This window comes from Protomyctophum parallelum (genome assembly GCF_964188405.1).
Source record: "Protomyctophum parallelum genome assembly, chromosome: 9".
Lineage (NCBI taxonomy): Eukaryota > Metazoa > Chordata > Actinopteri > Myctophiformes > Myctophidae > Protomyctophum > Protomyctophum parallelum.
In genome coordinates, this window is record NC_139706.1 from 12,612,680 (window position 1) to 12,634,274 (window position 21,595).

At 37.5% G+C, this 21,595-nt stretch overlaps 1 protein-coding gene across 1 annotated transcript in view; it reads left to right on the top strand.

Annotated features, from left to right (window-relative positions):
* Positions 1-1,204, top strand: part of dnah10 (dynein axonemal heavy chain 10) — a gene marked incomplete at its 5' end in the record, with an annotated part of 50,409 nt that extends 49,205 nt beyond the window's left edge. Inside the window, 2 exons of the mRNA XM_083773101.1 lie at positions 753-898; positions 1,031-1,204. Of these exons, the coding sequence (XP_083629227.1) occupies positions 753-898; positions 1,031-1,177 (293 nt within the window). The 3' untranslated portion in view covers positions 1,178-1,204. The remainder of the gene's footprint in view (positions 1-752; positions 899-1,030) is intronic.
* Positions 1,205-21,595: the final 20,391 nt, after the last annotated feature.

Consider the following 21,595-nt stretch of genomic DNA (forward strand, 5'->3'; position numbering starts at 1 on the left):
TGGGGCAGTACCTGTCAGCAGGGAGGGTTGGGTGGGAGGAGTAGGCTGAAGGCTCTAGCAAAGATTATACATTTAATGTATAAAGATGGTCGAACTTCATTGGAGCCACTAGAGGCGCAATGGATTACAAATCCTACAAATGGTCTCCTAAGTAGGTATGGTTTTCTCCTCCCCGACCTCCCCACCACCCCCCCCCCCCCCCCTCCTCATGTCATGATTCCCATTTCCCATATCAGCCCCCATCAACTAAGAGTCTAAGACAGTTATGGAAAAGTATTAAGCATTGGAACACACATTTTATTTCACCTTTAATATGTCCAATCATTTCACATTATAATATTCACATATTCTCATCTTAAATATGGGGCCAGAGCCCCTATATGTCGTCCGTCAAATTGCAGATGGACAGAGAGACTCTTCCAGACTCTCAAATCATTTTAGTATGATTATCTTGGAAATATTGTGTGCCTTGTGATGATTGGGTCCAGTATTTAGTTCAGTGACCACGGAGCTAAGGAATGGATCATAAGTTGTGTTCACGTTCACTCTCCCATTGGAAATGAATTGACTCCAAAATTATTCCTGTCTCCTAATAATGTGTCCGCCCACCTCACTCAGATACGGGTAGTAAAGCAAAGTTGGACCCTCTTGCTATTGGCCTCTTGGGCTCTAGTCTAACTAAATTGGGGAGAGAAAGGGGTAAAACAAATGAGAAAAATATCACTGAAAGTTTGGTTTTGCTTTGTTTCTAGGTTGCTTTGTATCTGGTTTGTATCTGGAGGGAGCAGATTGGGACATGGAGAAAGGCTGTCTGGTAAGGAGTAAGCCCAAAGCTCTTGTAGTCCAGCTGCCCATCCTCAAGGTCATACCCATAGAGGCACACCGGCTCAAATTACAGGTGCAGACCACAGGCACTCACTATACATGTATAGATTTATTTATATTTCTATATTTCGTTTGTTCGTGATTTCCTCTCCTTCAGAGAAATTCAAAGCGTTGGGAATAATGTTGTGGATGTTTTGTCCCACAGAACACATTGCGGACACCAGTGTACACCACGTCCATGCGTAGGAATGCGATGGGCGTGGGACTGGTGTTTGAGGCTGACCTGTTTACCACCAAGCACATCTCCCACTGGGTGCTGGAAGGCGTCTGTCTATGCCTCAACTCTGACTAAACACAGCACCCCGTTCCATGTAACTGGCCATTCACGAGTTACACGAGTTAATTGATTGTAGAACAGCTTCCCTCCCAATAACAAACTGTTAATGGTACTGTTGACATTGACGTCTGCATGGCTCATGGGTGGAATAACGGTAATTAAAGGACCACATTTCAACCTATCTTCATATAATAGGTCCTCACTAATAATCATGATAAAATGGCACGATTGTTTTCTACTCCGCCTGTGTCTCATAGGAGGGCTGTGGGCAGTTTAGAAACCGTCTTCCAGTGACATCATCATTAGGCAGATTTTTTTTTAAACAATATTTCTTTTGCAAAAATGTTTAGATTTTCATTATCGTGAACGATGGCTTCCATTTTCGCATTGCAACTTATCAGAACTAGAAAGCTTGCAGGTTCTATTAGTTTGTATTCCCCATCGATGATGTCACTGGAAGACGGTTTCTGAACTGCCCACAGCCCTCCTATGAGACATAGACCGAGAAGACCGAAGATAGGTTGAAAAGTGGTGAAGTGGTCCTTTAATAAAATCACACCCGTGTGAAGTGAGGGGAGCTCTTATCATCATACGTCATCATACATCCTCGTTGTTATTATTATTATTTTTAAACCAATGTCCAAACAAACAAAAAAAATTGTCTTCAATGTTTGTGTTTACACACTTTTGTCTTCAATGTTTGTGTTTACAAAAAACCCTCAAAGCTGGACATAGGAGGGGCTATAGTTCCCCTCAAAAATAATTAAAGAGTATGTACCAAAAGGCTGTCTGTTAATTTACAAATAATATAAAGGTGTTAAAATCCTGATGGCTTTCCAGTTTTCACACATCATATTATGAAAGAAAAATCACACCTAGTGTGAAGTGAGCCTGCCTTGGATTACATAATCGCTACGTCACTGAAAAAGACTAATTAAAGACACAGTAACCGTGCTGAAATAGACACCCAGCCTCGCATTAAATTGACACCAAAACTCACATGGTCAAATGTTGGAGCGGCTAGCACCGCTCAAAAAGCCAGATCTGTTTCAGCTCTGGATCTATTTTAGATGGTCTTTGGCAATACAAAAAGTATGTTTAACAGGGTTAAAAACAAAGTGGTCATTTGTCACACTGGGGGAAAAAGGCCACAACCCAATAAATAATTATATCTTGTTTATGGGAAAAAAAATGGAATGTTAAATGGCATATACATACACCAATTTTTAAAAACACGTCATTGTGCTTAGAACGCAAACCCTTGGTCTTTCCATCCTGGTCCAGTTGTGGCATCCATACTCTCTCTGACATATTCAATAATCAGGGTTTAAGATCATTTGAAGACCTTATAGGAACAGCTATGGTTTACCAACAACCTCTTTCTTCTTCTATTTACAGTTAAGAGCAGTTCTTCGAGCACATGAGGTGCCGTGGAGAAATGCTCTACCTGTTCACCCACTTTTTGATTACATAACTAAGATTCCCAAATCTGAAGGCTTTGTATCTTATTTGTATAAGAAGTTAAGAGAATCTACATGTCCGCCAATGGGTGTCTCTACAGTCTGGAACGTCGATTTAAAGAGTTGGCAGCGGCCGACCAATTGGAAAAGAACTTGGGAAAATATTTCTCTCTCATCACGAAATTAACTATCAAATGTTGAATTTCAAATTTATTCAAAGATTCTATTTGACTCCAAGAAAACGGTTCCAACTCCAGCTCTGTACGACACCCATTTGCACCCTATGCAACAATAACAAACTGGGGACCTATATGCACATGATGTGGGAGTGTCCAGATGTCAATCGTTTTTGGTCTAGAGTTTCAGAAGTACTATCTGAGGTAATGGGAACTAGAATTCCCCACTTGCCTAATATTTTCCTGTTCAGCGATTGGGTTGACATTGACAATGCCACGTAGAACTAAGACTCCTGCTCTTAGGGCTGACAGCTGCAAAAAAAACTGCTCGTCCTAAGATGGAAACCTCCCCATAAACTTGAGATCTCACAATGGATGCTCTCATTAATGGACATGATCTTTCTGGAACTCTCTATAGCTCGATCCAATGGGACACAAGAAAGCACACTTGACGTCTTATCCACAGCACTAGAAAAACTTAAATCATGACAAATTTTTCCAATTGTAAAATATCTGTCTCGCCTTATTTACTATTATTATTATTATTATTATTATTATTATTATTATTATTATTACTATTATGATTATTTTTGATGTATTGTAACCCTATATCTGTTTCACTGTTCAACCTGTGGGGTGGGAGGATGGGGTGGGGGAAACCCCCTTTTTCTTTCTTTTAACAAAAAATAAAATAAAAAACTTGATCACAAAAAAAAAGAAAAACGAGGATTTAAAAAAATGGTGGGCTAAAAAACATATATTATTATTATTATTATTATTTTGCATTATTTTGCATGGGCGTTTTTTAGACGTCTATTTTTAGACGTTTTTTATTCCATTTTTAGACGCACGTCTAATAGCCGGCTATTGCTCAGTGGGATGGTCAAAAATTCTAAAAACGAGGATAAAATTTTCTAAAATTCTAAAAACGATGGGCTATATTTGGGCTAGATTTTTTTCCAAATCCTCAAAAATGATGAAAAACGGCGTGCTATAGTATGCCGTACGGTATGGGCTATAGCCCATGGTCAAAAATGATGAAAAACGAGGATTAAAAAAATAAAAAAACTATGGGCTAACCCATCGTTTTTTGAAATGTTTAATTTTTTTCAAATCCTCAAAAATGATGAAAAACGGCGTGCTATAGTATGCCGTACGGTATGGGCTATAGCCCATGGTCAAAAATGATGAAAAACGGGGTTAAATCTTTTTCAAAATTAAAAAAAACGATGGGCTATAACCCATGTTTTTTTTGTTGTTGTTTTTTTTCAAATCCTCAAAATGATGAAAAACGGCGTGCTATAGTATGCCGTACGATATGGGCTATAGCCCATGTTCAAAAATGTTGAAAAACAAGGTTATCTTTTTTTTTCAAAATTTCAAAAAACGATGGGCTATAACCCATGTTTTTTTTGTTTTTTTTTCATTTTTTTCAAATCCTCAAAAATGATGAAAAACGGCGTGCTATAGTATGCCATACGGTATGGGCTATAGCCCATGTTCAAAAATGATGAAAAACGAGTTTTTTTTTTTTTTCAAAGTTTCAAAAAACGATGGGCTATAACCCATGTTTTTTTTGTTTTTTTTCATATCCTCAAAACAGACGTCTAAAACACGTCTATTTTTAGACTTGTTTTAGACGTTTATAAACAGAACTGTCCATCTAAATTCTAAACGGATGGTTAAATATAAGTTCCCGATTGTACCTCACATGCCAGTGTGGCACCGTAGATGAACCTGGGGTTTATAAGCAGAACATTCCGGGTTCAATTCTCCTGAAGAACATTTTCACTGTCCATCTAAATTCTAAACGGCTGGTTAAATATAAGTTCCCGATTGTACCTTACATGCCGATGTGGCTCAAAAGATAAATCTGAGGTTCATAATCCAAAGGTTACTGGTTCAAAACTAATACTCAACCAATGCTGCAGTAATTTGAACTTTTCAAGGCTAGAATAAAAAATAAAAACTCATAAGCACCAGGAGACATCTGCTGATTGCCCCAAGGTGCCTTAGCTCAATGGTGTGGTGTGCTTGATCGGTAGCCTCTGCTACCACCTGCCTGCAGGTTCAAGTCCCATGCAAGGTACTAGTGAGGACCATCGGGAGACGGTGCTCTCTCCCCCTGTTTCCTGAAAAGTAGCAGTTGGGGGTTATGTTTGAAAGAACCCTGTCCACCTAAAATTTTACAGATAAGAATTAGGTCAAACGTTTAAAAATAAAATAGCAATTTGGCCCATCATCTGACAGAAAGAATAGTCTGTGTATTTGCATACTGGGCCAAAACTTGGTTGGAAAGTCCCTCTTTTATGTCTGGCTTCCAGGCCAGTTGGAAAAGGTCAAACTGAGAGGTGGTAAGAGTATGTTAAATTGGACATTTTCATGGTAAAAGGTTAGCTGGACAGGGTTCTTTCAGACATAAGCCCAAACCGTTACATCTCAGGAAACAGGGGGAGAGAGAGCACCCTCTCCCGATGGTCCTCCAGCACCTTGATGTCATGACATGGGACTTGAACCTGCCAACTGCCTGTAGCAGAGAGAACGGGTCAAGCGCTCCACACCATTACGCCAAGGCACCTTTGGGCATTCAGCAGATGTCTCCTGGTGCTTTTGAGTTTTTATTTTTCATTCAAGCCTTGAAAAGTTCAAATTACTGCAGCATTGAGCTGTAGGAGGAACAGGACTTGAACATGGAATGTCTGTACTGAAAGCCTGATGATTAGACCATTGCACCATCAGTCAGACACTCTCAGGCAAAGTCTCCTGGTCATTTTGAAGTGATCTTTTGTTCGTTAGCCTTCAGTTAGTAAAGTTTAAATAACACAGAATCATATTAATCATATTAATCAGATGTTTCTTAGCGCTGTTGAGGTCTTCTTTTATATGATAGTGTAACAGCCGGGAATCGAACCCTGGTCTCCCACGTGGAAAGCCAACATCTTAACCACTACGACAATTAGAGTTTTGAGGTAATCAGGCTGAGGCTGAGGCTGTGAGCCACTGCTAGAATAGCAGTAAATGAAGCTCAATAACTAGCATTAAACTTTAGGAAGAGTGGGATTTGAAAATGAACTCTCTGTGCGGAATAACCCCTACTACACCATCACTCAGTAACATCTGCCTCTTTGTACTGTTGAAGCGATCTTTTGTATGTTAGCCTTCAGATAGTAAAGTTGAAAGAATCAAGAGTTGAACATAGAATCACGTTCATCAGAGTGTAACACCCAGGAATCGAACACAGGTCACCTGCACTGAAGGACAACATCTTAACCACTAAGCCAAAGCAACTGCCTATGGTTCAGGGGAGATATGAGACTTTTGAGGTCATCAGGCTGAGGCTGTGAGCCACTGCTATACAATAAAAAAAATCAAAAAACGATGGGCTATAACCCATGTTTTGTTTTGTTTTTTATCCTCAAAAATGATGAAAAACGGCGTGCTACAGTATGCCGTACGGTATGGGCTATTAGACGAGCGGCTAAAAATGGGATAAAAAAGTTGTCTAAAAATAGACGTCTAAAACACGTCTATTTTTAGACGTTTTTTTATCCCATTTTTAGACGCACGTCTAATAGCCGGCTATTGCTCAGTGGGATGGTTAAAAAAGAAATCTAAAATTCAAAAAACTATGGGCTATAACCCATGTTTTTTTTTTTTTTTTTTTTTTTTTCAAATCCTCAAAAATGATGAAAACGGCGTGCTATAGTATGCCGTACGGCATGGGCTATAGCCCATGTTCAAAAATGATGAAAAACGAGGTTCATCTTTTTTTTTCAAATTTTCAAAAAACGATGGGCTATAACCCATGTTTTTTTTGTTTTTTTCATTTTTTTCAAATCCTCAAAAATGATGAAAAACGGCGTGCTATAGTATGCCGTACGGTATGGGCTATAGCCAATGTTCAAAAATGATGAAAAACGAGGATTTTTTTTTTTTTCAAGATTTCAAAAAACGATGGGCTATAACCCATGTTTTTTTTGTTTTTTCATTTTTTTCAAATCCTCAAAAATGATGAAAAACTGCGTGCTATAGTATGCCGTACGGTATGGGCTATAGCCCATGTTCAAAAATGATGAAAAACGAGGAAATTATTTTTTTTCAAAATTTCAAAAAACGATGGGCTATAACCCATGTTTTTTTTGTTTTTTCATTTTTTTCAAATCCTCAAAAATGATGAAAAACGGCGTGCTATAGTATGCCGTACGGTATGGGCTATAGCCCATGTTCAAAAATGATGAAAAACTAGTTTTTTTTTTTTTTCAAAGTTTCAAAAAACGATGGGCTATAACCCATGTTTTTTTTTTTTTTTCATATCCTCAAAACAGACGTCTAAAACACGTCTATTTTTAGACTTGTTTTAGACGTTTATAAACAGAACTGTCCATCTAAATTCTAAACGGATGGTTAAATATAAGTTCCCGATTGTACCTCACATGCCAGTGTGGCACCGTAGATGAACCTGGGGTTTATAAGCAGAACATTCCGGGTTCAATTCTCCTGAAGAACATTTTCACTGTCCATCTAAATTCTAAACGGCTGGTTAAATATAAGTTCCCGATTGTACCTTACATGCCGATGTGGCTCAAAAGATAAATCTGAGGTTCATAATCCAAAGGTTACTGGTTCAAAACTAATACTCAACCAATGCTGCAGTAATTTGAACTTTTCAAGGCTAGAATAAAAAATAAAAACTCATAAGCACCAGGAGACATCTGCTGATTGCCCCAAGGTGCCTTAGCTCAATGGTGTGGTGTGCTTGATCGGTAGCCTCTGCTACCACCTGCCTGCAGGTTCAAGTCCCATGCAAGGTACTAGTGAGGACCATCGGGAGACGGTGCTCTCTCCCCCTGTTTCCTGAAAAGTAGCAGTTGGGGGTTATGTTTGAAAGAACCCTGTCCACCTAAAATTTTACAGATAAGAATTAGGTCAAACGTTTAAAAATAAAATAGCAATTTGGCCCATCATCTGACAGAAAGAATAGTCTGTGTATTTGCATACTGGGCCAAAACTTGGTTGGAAAGTCCCTCTTTTATGTCTGGCTTCCAGGCCAGTTGGAAAAGGGCAAACTGAGAGGTGGTAAGAGTATGTTAAATTGGACATTTTCATGGTAAAAGGTTAGCTGGACAGGGTTCTTTCAGACATAAGCCCCAACCGTTACATCTCAGGAAACAGGGGGAGAGAGCACCCTCTCCCGATGGTCCTCCAGCACCTTGATGTCATGACATGGGACTTGAACCTGCCAACTGCCTGTAGCAGAGGCAACGGGTCAAGCGCTCCACACCATTACGCCAAGGCACCTTTGGGCATTCAGCAGATGTCTCCTGGTGCTTTTGAGTTTTTATTTTTCATTCAAGCCTTGAAAAGTTCAAATTACTGCAGCATTGAGCTTTAGGAGGAACAGGACTTGAACATGGAATGTCTGTACTGAAAGCCTGATGATTAGACCATTGCACCATCAGTCAGACACTCTCAGGCAAAGTCTCCTGGTCATTTTGAAGTGATCTTTTGTTCGTTAGCCTTCAGTTAGTAAAGTTTAAATAACACAGAATCATATTAATCAGATGTTTCTTAGCGCTGTTGAGGTCTTCTTTTATATGATAGTGTAACAGCCGGGAATCGAACCCTGGTCTCCCACGTGGAAAGCCAACATCTTAACCACTACGACAATTAGAGTTTTGAGGTAATCAGGCTGAGGCTGTGAGCCACTGCTAGAATAGCAGTAAATGAAGCTCAATAACTAGCATTAAACTTTAGGAAGAGTGGGATTTGAAAATGAACTCTCTGTGCGGAATAACCCCTACTACACCATCACTCAGTAACATCTGCCTCTTTGTACTGTTGAAGCGATCTTTTGTATGTTAGCCTTCAGATAGTAAAGTTGAAAGAATCAAGAGTTGAACATAGAATCACGTTCATCAGAGTGTAACACCCAGGAATCGAACACAGGTCACCTGCACTGAAGGACAACATCTTAACCACTAAGCCAAAGCAACTGCCTATGGTTCAGGGGAGATATGAGACTTTTGAGGTCATCAGGCTGAGGCTGTGAGCCACTGCTATACAATAAAAAAAATTTAAAAACGATGGGCTATAACCCATGTTTTGTTTTGTTTTTTATCCTAAAAAATTATGAAAAACGGCGTGCTACAGTATGCCGTACGGTATGGGCTATTAGACGAGCGGCAAAAAATTGGATAAAAAAATCGTCTAAAAATAGACGTCTAAAACACGTCTATTTTTAGACGTGTTTTAGACGTCTATTTTTAGACGTTTTTTTATCCCATTTTTAGACGCACGTCTAATAGCCGGCTATTGCTCAGTGGGATGGTTAAAAAAGAAATCTAAAATTCAAAAAACTATGGGCTATAACCCATGTTTTTTTGTTTTTTTTTTCAAATCCTCAAAAATGATGAAAACGGCGTGCTATAGTATGCCGTACGGTATGGGCTATAGCCCATGTTCAAAAATGATGAAAAACGAGGTTCATCTTTTTTTTTCAAATTTTCAAAAAACGATGGGCTATAACCCATGTTTTTTTCATTTTTTTCAAATCCTCAAAAATGATGAAAAACGGCGTGCTATAGTATGCCGTACGGTATGGGCTATAGCCCATGTTCAAAAATGATGAAAAACGAGGAAATTATTTTTTTTCAAATTTTAAAAAAACGATGGGCTATAACCCATGTTTTTTTTGTTTTTTCATTTTTTTCAAATCCTCAAAAATGATGAAAAACGGCGTGCTATAGTATGCCGTACGGTATGGGCTATAGCCCATGTTCAAAAATGATGAAAAACGAGGAATTATTTTTTTTTTCAAAATTTCAAAAAACGATGGGCTATAACCCATGTTTTTTTTGTTTTTTCATTTTTTTCAAATCCTCAAAAATGATGAAAAACGGCGTGCTATAGTATGCCGTACGGTATGGGCTATAGCCCATGTTCAAAAATGATGAAAAACGAGGTAATTTTTTTTTTCAAAATTTCAAAAAACGATGGGCTATAACCCATGTTTTTTTTTTTTTTCATTTTTTTCAAATCCTCAAAAATGATGAAAAACGGCGTGCTATAGTATGCCGTACGGTATGGGCTATAGCCCATGTTCAAAAATGATGAAAAACGCGGAAATTATTTTTTTTCAAATTTTCAAAAAACGATGGGCTATAACCCATGTTTTTTTTGTTTTTTCACTTTTTTTCAAATCCTCAAAAATGATGAAAAACGGCGTGCTATAGTATGCCGTACGGTATGGGCTATAGCCCATGTTCAAAAATGATGAAAAACGAGGAATTTTTTTTTTTTCAAAATTTCAAAAAACGATGGGCTATAACCCATGTTTTTTTTGTTTTTTCATTTTTTTCAAATCCTCAAAAATGATGAAAAACGGCGTGCTATAGTATGCCGTACGGTATGGGCTATAGCCCATGTTCAAAAATGATGAAAAACGAGGATTTTTTTTTTTCAAAATTTCAAAAAAACGATGGGCTATAACCCATGTTTTGTTTTTTTTTTCATTTTTGTCAAATCCTCAAAAATGATGAAAAACGGCGTGCTATAGTATGCCGTACGGTATGGGCTATAGCCCATGTTCAAAAATGATGAAAAACTAGGAAATTATTTTGTTTCAAAATTTCAAAAAACGATGGGCTATAACCCATGTTTTTTTTGTTTTTTCATTTTTTTCAAATCCTCAAAAATGATGAAAAACGGCGTGCTATAGTATGCCGTACGGTATGGGCTATAGCCAATGTTCAAAAATGATGAAAAACGAGGAAATTATTTTTTTTCAAGATTTCAAAAAACGATGGGCTATAACCCATGTTTTTTTTGTTTTTTCATTTTTTTCAAATCCTCAAAAATGATGAAAAACTGCGTGCTATAGTATGCCGTACGGTATGGGCTATAGCCCATGTTCAAAAATGATGAAAAACGAGGAAATTATTTTTTTTCAAAATTTCAAAAAACGATGGGCTATAACCCATGTTTTTTTTTTTTTTTCATTTTTTTCAAATCCTCAAAAATGATGAAAAACGGCGTGCTATAGTATGCCGTACGGTATGGGCTATAGCCCATGTTCAAAAATGATGAAAAACTAGTTGTTTTTTTTTTTCAAAGTTTCAAAAAACGATGGGCTATAACCCATGTTTTTTTTTTTTTTCCATATCCTCAAAACAGACGTCTAAAACACGTCTATTTTTAGACTTGTTTTAGACGTTTATAAACAGAACTGTCCATCTAAATTCTAAACGGATGGTTAAATATAAGTTCCCGATTGTACCTCACATGCCAGTGTGGCACCGTAGATGAACCTGGGGTTTATAAGCAGAACATTCCGTGTTCAATTCTCCTGAAGAACATTTTCACTGTCCATCTAAATTCTAAACGGCTGGTTAAATATAAGTTCCCGATTGTACCTTACATGCCGATGTGGCTCAAAAGATAAATCTGAGGTTCATAATCCAAAGGTTACTGGTTCAAAACTAATACTCAACCAATGCTGCAGTAATTTGAACTTTTCAAGGCTAGAATAAAAAATAAAAACTCATAAGCACCAGGAGACATCTGCTGATTGCCCCAAGGTGCCTTAGCTCAATGGTGTGGTGTGCTTGATCGGTAGCCTCTGCTACCACCTGCCTGCAGGTTCAAGTCCCATGCAAGGTACTAGTGAGGACCATCGGGAGACGGTGCTCTCTCCCCCTGTTTCCTGAAAAGTAGCAGTTGGGGGTTATGTTTGAAAGAACCCTGTCCACCTAAAATTTTACAGATAAGAATTAGGTCAAATGTTTAAAAATAAAATTGCAATTTGGCCCATCATCTGACAGAAAGAATAGTCTGTGTATTTGCATACTGGGCCAAAACTTGGTTGGAAAGTCCCTCTTTTATGTCTGGCTTCCAGGCCAGTTGGAAAAGGGCAAACTGAGAGGTGGTAAGAGTATGTTAAATTGGACATTTTCATGGTAAAAGGTTAGCTGGACAGGGTTCTTTCAGACATAAGCCCCAACCGTTACATCTCAGGAAACAGGGGGAGAGAGCACCCTCTCCCGATGGTCCTCCAGCACCTTGATGTCATGACATGGGACTTGAACCTGCCAACTGCCTGTAGCAGAGGCAACGGGTCAAGCGCTCCACACCATTACGCCAAGGCACCTTTGGGCATTCAGCAGATGTCTCCTGGTGCTTTTGAGTTTTTATTTTTCATTCAAGCCTTGAAAAGTTCAAATTACTGCAGCATTGAGCTTTAGGAGGAACAGGACTTGAACATGGAATGTCTGTACTGAAAGCCTGATGATTAGACCATTGCACCATCAGTCAGACACTCTCAGGCAAAGTCTCCTGGTCATTTTGAAGTGATCTTTTGTTCGTTAGCCTTCAGTTAGTAAAGTTTAAATAACACAGAATCATATTAATCAGATGTTTCTTAGCACTGTTGAGGTCTTCTTTTATATGATAGTGTAACAGCCGGGAATCGAACCCTGGTCTCCCACGTGGAAAGCCAACATCTTAACCACTACGACAATTAGAGTTTTGAGGTAATCAGGCTGAGGCTGTGAGCCACTGCTAGAATAGCAGTAAATGAAGCTCAATAACTAGCATTAAACTTTAGGAAGAGTGGGATTTGAAAATGAACTCTCTGTGCGGAATAACCCCTACTACACCATCACTCAGTAACATCTGCCTCTTTGTACTGTTGAAGCGATCTTTTGTATGTTAGCCTTCAGATAGTAAAGTTGAAAGAATCAAGAGTTGAACATAGAATCACGTTCATCAGAGTGTAACACCCAGGAATCGAACATCTTAACCACTAAGCCAAAGCAACTGCCTATGGTTCAGGGGAGATATGAGACTTTTGAGGTCATCAGGCTGAGGCTGTGAGCCACTGCTATACAATAAAAAAAATTAAAAAACGATGGGCTATAACCCATGTTTTGTTTTGTTTTTTATCCTCAAAAATTATGAAAAACGGCGTGCTACAGTATGCCGTACGGTATGGGCTATTAGACGAGCGGCAAAAAATTGGATAAAAAAATCGTCTAAAAATAGACGTCTAAAACACGTCTATTTTTAGACGTGTTTTAGACGTCTATTTTTAGACGTTTTTTTATCCCATTTTTAGACGCACGTCTAATAGCCGGCTATTGCTCAGTGGGATGGTTAAAAAAGAAATCTAAAATTCAAAAAACTATGGGCTATAACCCATGTTTTTTTGTTTTTTTGTTTTTTTTTTCAAATCCTCAAAAATGATGAAAACGGCGTGCTATAGTATGCCGTACGGTATGGGCTATAGCCCATGTTCAAAAATGATGAAAAACGAGGTTCATCTTTTTTTTTCAAATTTTCAAAAAACGATGGGCTATAACCCATGTTTTTTTCATTTTTTTCAAATCCTCAAAAATGATGAAAAACGGCGTGCTATAGTATGCCGTACGGTATGGGCTATAGCCCATGTTCAAAAATGATGAAAAACGAGGAAATTATTTTTTTTCAAATTTTAAAAAAACGATGGGCTATAACCCATGTTTTTTTTGTTTTTTCATTTTTTTCAAATCCTCAAAAATGATGAAAAACGGCGTGCTATAGTATGCCGTACGGTATGGGCTATAGCCCATGTTCAAAAATGATGAAAAACGAGGAAATTATTTTTTTTTCAAAATTTCAAAAAACGATGGGCTATAACCCATGTTTTTTTTGTTTTTTCATTTTTTTCAAATCCTCAAAAATGATGAAAAACGGCGTGCTATAGTATGCCGTACGGTATGGGCTATAGCCCATGTTCAAAAATGATGAAAAACGAGGTAATTTTTTTTTTCAAAATTTCAAAAAACGATGGGCTATAACCCATGTTTTTTTTTTTTTTCATTTTTTTCAAATCCTCAAAAATGATGAAAAACGGCGTGCTATAGTATGCCGTACGGTATGGGCTATAGCCCATGTTCAAAAATGATGAAAAACGCGGAAATTATTTTTTTTCAAATTTTCAAAAAACGATGGGCTATAACCCATGTTTTTTTTGTTTTTTCACTTTTTTTCAAATCCTCAAAAATGATGAAAAACGGCGTGCTATAGTATGCCGTACGGTATGGGCTATAGCCCATGTTCAAAAATGATGAAAAACGAGGATTTTTTTTTTTCAAAATTTCAAAAAACGATGGGCTATAACCCATGTTTTTTTTTTTTTTTCATTTTTTTCAAATCCTCAAAAATGATGAAAAACGGCGTGCTATAGTATGCCGTACGGTATGGGCTATAGCCCATGTTCAAAAATGATGAAAAACTAGGAAATTATTTTGTTTCAAAATTTCAAAAAACGATGGGCTATAACCCATGTTTTTTTTGTTTTTTCATTTTTTTCAAATCCTCAAAAATGATGAAAAACGGCGTGCTATAGTATGCCGTACGGTATGGGCTATAGCCCATGTTCAAAAATGATGAAAAACGAGGTAATTTTTTTTTTCAAAATTTCAAAAAACGATGGGCTATAACCCATGTTTTTTTTTTTTTAATTTTTTTCAAATCCTCAAAAATGATGAAAAACGGCGTGCTATAGTATGCCGTACGGTATGGGCTATAGCCCATGTTCAAAAATGATGAAAAACGAGTTTTTTTTTTTTTTTTCAAAATTTCAAAAAACGATGGGCTATAACCCATGTTTTTTTCATTTTTTTCAAATCCTCAAAAATGATGAAAAGCGGCGTGCTATAGTATGCCGTACGGTATGGGCTATAGCCCATGTTAAAAAATGATGAAAAACGAGGAAATTATTTTTTTTCAAAATTTCAAAAAACGATGGGCTATAACCCATGTTTTTTTTGTTTTTTCATTTTTTTCAAATCCTCAAAAATGATGAAAAACGGCGTGCTATAGTATGCCGTACGGTATGGGCTATAGCCCATGTTCAAAAATGATGAAAAACGAGGTAATTTTTTTTTTCAAAATTTCAAAAAACGATGGGCTATAACCCATGTTTTTTTTTTTTTTCATTTTTTTCAAATCCTCAAAAATGATGAAAAACGGCGTGCTATAGTATGCCGTACGGTATGGGCTATAGCCCATGTTCAAAAATGATGAAAAACTAGGAAATTATTTTGTTTCAAAATTTCAAAAAACGATGGGCTATAACCCATGTTTTTTTTGTTTTTTCATTTTTTTCAAATCCTCAAAAATGATGAAAAACGGCGTGCTATAGTATGCCGTACGGTATGGGCTATAGCCCATGTTCAAAAATGATGAAAAACGAGTTTTTTTTTTTTTTTTCAAAATTTCAAAAAACGATGGGCTATAACCCATGTTTTTTTCATTTTTTTCAAATCCTCAAAAATGATGAAAAGCGGCGTGCTATAGTATGCCGTACGGTATGGGCTATAGCCCATGTTAAAAAATGATGAAAAACGAGGAAATTATTTTTTTTCAAAATTTCAAAAAACGATGGGCTATAACCCATGTTTTTTTTGTTTTTTCATTTTTTTCAAATCCTCAAAAATGATGAAAAACGGCGTGCTATAGTATGCCGTACGGTATGGGCTATAGCCCATGTTCAAAAATGATGAAAAACGAGGTAATTTTTTTTTTCAAAATTTCAAAAAACGATGGGCTATAACCCATGTTTTTTTTTTTTTTCATTTTTTTCAAATCCTCAAAAATGATGAAAAACGGCGTGCTATAGTATGCCGTACGGTATGGGCTATAGCCCATGTTCAAAAATGATGAAAAACGAGTTTTTTTTTTTTTTTTCAAAATTTCAAAAAACGATGGGCTATAACCCATGTTTTTTCATTTTTTTCAAATCCTCAAAAATGATGAAAAACGGCGTGCTATAGTATGCCGTACGGTATGGGCTATAGCCCATGTTCAAAAATGATGAAAAACGTGTTTTTTTTTTTTTTTCAAAGTTTCAAAAAACGATGGGCTATAACCCATGTTTTTTTTGTTTTTTTTCATATCCTCAAAACAGACGTCTAAAACACGTCTATTTTTAGACTTGTTTTAGACGTTTATAAACAGAACTGTCCATCTAAATTCTAAACGGATGGTTAAATATAAGTTCCCGATTGTACCTCACATGCCAGTGTGGCACCGTAGATGAACCTGGGGTTTATAAGCAGAACATTCCGGGTTCAATTCTCCTGAAGAACATTTTCACTGTCCATCTAAATTCTAAACGGCTGGTTAAATATAAGTTCCCGATTGTACCTTACATGCCGATGTGGCTCAAAAGATAAATCTGAGGTTCATAATCCAAAGGTTACTGGTTCAAAACTAATACTCAACCAATGCTGCAGTAATTTGAACTTTTCAAGGCTAGAATAAAAAATAAAAACTCATAAGCACCAGGAGACATCTGCTGATTGCCCCAAGGTGCCTTAGCTCAATGGTGTGGTGTGCTTGATCGGTAGCCTCTGCTACCACCTGCCTGCAGGTTCAAGTCCCATGCAAGGTACTAGTGAGGACCATCGGGAGACGGTGCTCTCTCCCCCTGTTTCCTGAAAAGTAGCAGTTGGGGGTTATGTTTGAAAGAACCCTGTCCACCTAAAATTTTACAGATAAGAATTAGGTCAAACGTTTAAAAATAAAATAGCAATTTGGCCCATCATCTGACAGAAAGAATAGTCTGTGTATTTGCATACTGGGCCAAAACTTGGTTGGAAAGTCCCTCTTTTATGTCTGGCTTCCAGGCCAGTTGGAAAAGGGCAAACTGAGAGGTGGTAAGAGTATGTTAAATTGGACATTTTCATGGTAAAAGGTTAGCTGGACAGGGTTCTTTCAGACATAAGCCCCAACCGTTACATCTCAGGAAACAGGGGGAGAGAGCACCCTCTCCCGATGGTCCTCCAGCACCTTGATGTCATGACATGGGACTTGAACCTGCCAACTGCCTGTAGCAGAGGCAACGGGTCAAGCGCTCCACACCATTACGCCAAGGCACCTTTGGGCATTCAGCAGATGTCTCCTGGTGCTTTTGAGTTTTTATTTTTCATTCAAGCCTTGAAAAGTTCAAATTACTGCAGCATTGAGCTGTAGGAGGAACAGGACTTGAACATGGAATGTCTGTACTGAAAGCCTGATGATTAGACCATTGCACCATCAGTCAGACACTCTCAGGCAAAGTCTCCTGGTCATTTTGAAGTGATCTTTTGTTCGTTAGCCTTCAGTTAGTAAAGTTTAAATAACACAGAATCATATTAATCAGATGTTTCTTAGCGCTGTTGAGGTCTTCTTTTATATGATAGTGTAACAGCCGGGAATCGAACCCTGGTCTCCCACGTGGAAAGCCAACATCTTAACCACTACGACAATTAGAGTTTTGAGGTAATCAGGCTGAGGCTGTGAGCCACTGCTAGAATAGCAGTAAATGAAGCTCAATAACTAGCATTAAACTTTAGGAAGAGTGGGATTTGAAAATGAACTCTCTGTGCGGAATAACCCCTACTACACCATCACTCAGTAACATCTGCCTCTTTGTACTGTTGAAGCGATCTTTTGTATGTTAGCCTTCAGATAGTAAAGTTGAAAGAATCAAGAGTTGAACATAGAATCACGTTCATCAGAGTGTAACACCCAGGAATCGAACACAGGTCACCTGCACTGAAGGACAACATCTTAACCACTAAGCCAAAGCAACTGCCTATGGTTCAGGGGAGATATGAGACTTTTGAGGTCATCAGGCTGAGGCTGTGAGCCACTGCTATACAATAAAAAAAATCAAAAAACGATGGGCTATAACCCATGTTTTGTTTTGTTTTTTATCCTCAAAAATGATGAAAAACGGCGTGCTACAGTATGCCGTACGGTATGGGCTATTAGACGAGCGGCTAAAAATGGGATAAAAAAATCGTCTAAAAATAGACGTCTAAAACACGTCTATTTTTAGACGTGTTTTAGACGTCTATTTTTAGACGTTTTTTAGACATCTATTTTTAGACGTTTTTTTATCCCATTTTTAGACGCACGTCTAATAGCCGGCTATTGCTCAGTGGGATGGTTAAAAAAGAAATCTAAAATTCAAAAAACTATGGGCTATAACCCATGTTTTTTTTTTTTTTTTTTTTTTTTTTCAAATCCTCAAAAATGATGAAAACGGCGTGCTATAGTATGCCGTACGGTATGGGCTATAGCCCATGTTCAAAAATGATGAAAAACGAGGTTCATCTTTTTTTTTCAAATTTTCAAAAAACGATGGGCTATAACCCATGTTTTTTTCATTTTTTTCATTTTTTTCAAATCCTCAAAAATGATGAAAAACGGCGTGCTATAGTATGCCGTACGGTATGGGCTATAGCCCATGTTCAAAAATGATGAAAAACGAGGAATTTTTTTTTTTTCAAATTTTCAAAAAACGATGGGCTATAACCCATGTTTTTTTGTTTTTTCATTTTTTTCAAATCCTCAAAAATGATGAAAAACGGCGTGCTATAGTATGCCGTACGGTATGGGCTATAGCCCATGTTCAAAAATGATGAAAAACGAGGAAATTATTTTTTTTCAAAATTTCAAAAAACGATGGGCTATAACCCATGTTTTTTTTGTTTTTTCATTTTTTTCAAATCCTCAAAAATGATGAAAAACGGCGTGCTATAGTATGCCGTACGGTATGGGCTATAGCCCATGTTCAAAAATGATGAAAAACGAGGTAATTTTTTTTTTTCAAAATTTAAAAAAACGATGGGCTATAACCCATGTTTTTTTTTTTTTCTTTTTTTTCAAATCCTCAAAAATGATGAAAAACGGCGTGCTATAGTATGCCGTACGGTATGGGCTATAGCCCATGTTCAAAAATGATGAAAAACAAGTTTTTTTTTTTTTTTTCAAAATTTCCAAAAACGATGGGCTATAACCCATGTTTTTTTCATTTTTTTCAAATCCTCAAAAATGATGAAAAACGGCGTGCTATAGTATGCCGTACGGTATGGGCTATAGCCCATGTTCAAAAATGATGAAAAACTAGTTTTTTTTTTTTTTTCAAAGTTTCAAAAAACGATGGGCTATAACCCATGTTTTTTTTGTTTTTTTTCATATCCTCAAAACAGACGTCTAAAACACGTCTATTTTTAGACTTGTTTTAGACGTTTATAAACAGAACTGTCCATCTAAATTCTAAACGGATGGTTAAATATAAGTTCCCGATTGTACCTCACATGCCAGTGTGGCACCGTAGATGAACCTGGGGTTTATAAGCAGAACATTCCGTGTTCAATTCTCCTGAAGAACATTTTCACTGTCCATCTAAATTCTAAACGGCTGGTTAAATATAAGTTCCCGATTGTACCTTACATGCCGATGTGGCTCAAAAGATAAATCTGAGGTTCATAATCCAAAGGTTACTGGTTCAAAACTAATACTCAACCAATGCTGCAGTAATTTGAACTTTTCAAGGCTAGAATAAAAAATAAAAACTCATAAGCACCAGGAGACATCTGCTGATTGCCCCAAGGTGCCTTAGCTCAATGGTGTGGTGTGCTTGATCGGTAGCCTCTGCTACCACCTGCCTGCAGGTTCAAGTCCCATGCAAGGTACTAGTGAGGACCATCGGGAGACGGTGCTCTCTCCCCCTGTTTCCTGAAAAGTAGCAGTTGGGGGTTATGTTTGAAAGAACCCTGTCCACCTAAAATTTTACAGATAAGAATTAGGTCAAATGTTTAAAAATAAAATTGCAATTTGGCCCATCATCTGACAGAAAGAATAGTCTGTGTATTTGCATACTGGGCCAAAACTTGGTTGGAAAGTCCCTCTTTTATGTCTGGCTTCCAGGCCAGTTGGAAAAGGGCAAACTGAGAGGTGGTAAGAGTATGTTAAATTGGACATTTTCATGGTAAAAGGTTAGCTGGACAGGGTTCTTTCAGACATAAGCCCCAACCGTTACATCTCAGGAAACAGGGGGAGAGAGCACCCTCTCCCGATGGTCCTCCAGCACCTTGATGTCATGACATGGGACTTGAACCTGCCAACTGCCTGTAGCAGAGGCAACGGGTCAAGCGCTCCACACCATTACGCCAAGGCACCTTTGGGCATTCAGCAGATGTCTCCTGGTGCTTTTGAGTTTTTATTTTTCATTCAAGCCTTGAAAAGTTCAAATTACTGCAGCATTGAGCTTTAGGAGGAACAGGACTTGAACATGGAATGTCTGTACTGAAAGCCTGATGATTAGACCATTGCACCATCAGTCAGACACTCTCAGGCAAAGTCTCCTGGTCATTTTGAAGTGATCTTTTGTTCGTTAGCCTTCAGTTAGTAAAGTTTAAATAACACAGAATCATATTAATCAGATGTTTCTTAGCACTGTTGAGGTCTTCTTTTATATGATAGTGTAACAGCCGGGAATCGAACCCTGGTCTCCCACGTGGAAAGCCAACATCTTAACCACTACGACAATTAGAGTTTTGAGGTAATCAGGCTGAGGCTGTGAGCCACTGCTAGAATAGCAGTAAATGAAGCTCAATAACTAGCATTAAACTTTAGGAAGAGTGGGATTTGAAAATGAACTCTCTGTGCGGAATAACCCCTACTACACCATCACTCAGTAACATCTGCCTCTTTGTACTGTTGAAGCGATCTTTTGTATGTTAGCCTTCAGATAGTAAAGTTGAAAGAATCAAGAGTTGAACATAGAATCACGTTCATCAGAGTGTAACACCCAGGAATCGAACATCTTAACCACTAAGCCAAAGCAACTGCCTATGGTTCAGGGGAGATATGAGACTTTTGAGGTCATCAGGCTGAGGCTGTGAGCCACTGCTATACAATAAAAAAAATTAAAAAACGATGGGCTATAACCCATGTTTTGTTTTGTTTTTTATCCTCAAAAATTATGAAAAACGGCGTGCTACAGTATGCCGTACGGTATGGGCTATTAGACGAGCGGCAAAAAATTGGATAAAAAAATCGTCTAAAAATAGACGTCTAAAACACGTCTATTTTTAGACGTGTTTTAGACGTCTATTTTTAGACGTTTTTTTATCCCATTTTTAGACGCACGTCTAATAGCCGGCTATTGCTCAGTGGGATGGTTAAAAAAGAAATCTAAAATTCAAAAAACTATGGGCTATAACCCATGTTTTTTTGTTTTTTTGTTTTTTTTTTCAAATCCTCAAAAATGATGAAAACGGCGTGCTATAGTATGCCGTACGGTATGGGCTATAGCCCATGTTCAAAAATGATGAAAAACGAGGTTCATCTTTTTTTTTCAAATTTTCAAAAAACGATGGGCTATAACCCATGTTTTTTTCATTTTTTTCAAATCCTCAAAAATGATGAAAAACGGCGTGCTATAGTATGCCGTACGGTATGGGCTATAGCCCATGTTCAAAAATGATGAAAAACGAGGAAATTATTTTTTTTCAAATTTTAAAAAAACGATGGGCTATAACCCATGTTTTTTTTGTTTTTTCATTTTTTTCAAATCCTCAAAAATGATGAAAAACGGCGTGCTATAGTATGCCGTACGGTATGGGCTATAGCCCATGTTCAAAAATGATGAAAAACGAGGAAATTATTTTTTTTTCAAAATTTCAAAAAACGATGGGCTATAACCCATGTTTTTTTTGTTTTTTCATTTTTTTCAAATCCTCAAAAATGATGAAAAACGGCGTGCTATAGTATGCCGTACGGTATGGGCTATAGCCCATGTTCAAAAATGATGAAAAACGAGGTAATTTTTTTTTTCAAAATTTCAAAAAACGATGGGCTATAACCCATGTTTTTTTTTTTTTTCATTTTTTTCAAATCCTCAAAAATGATGAAAAACGGCGTGCTATAGTATGCCGTACGGTATGGGCTATAGCCCATGTTCAAAAATGATGAAAAACGCG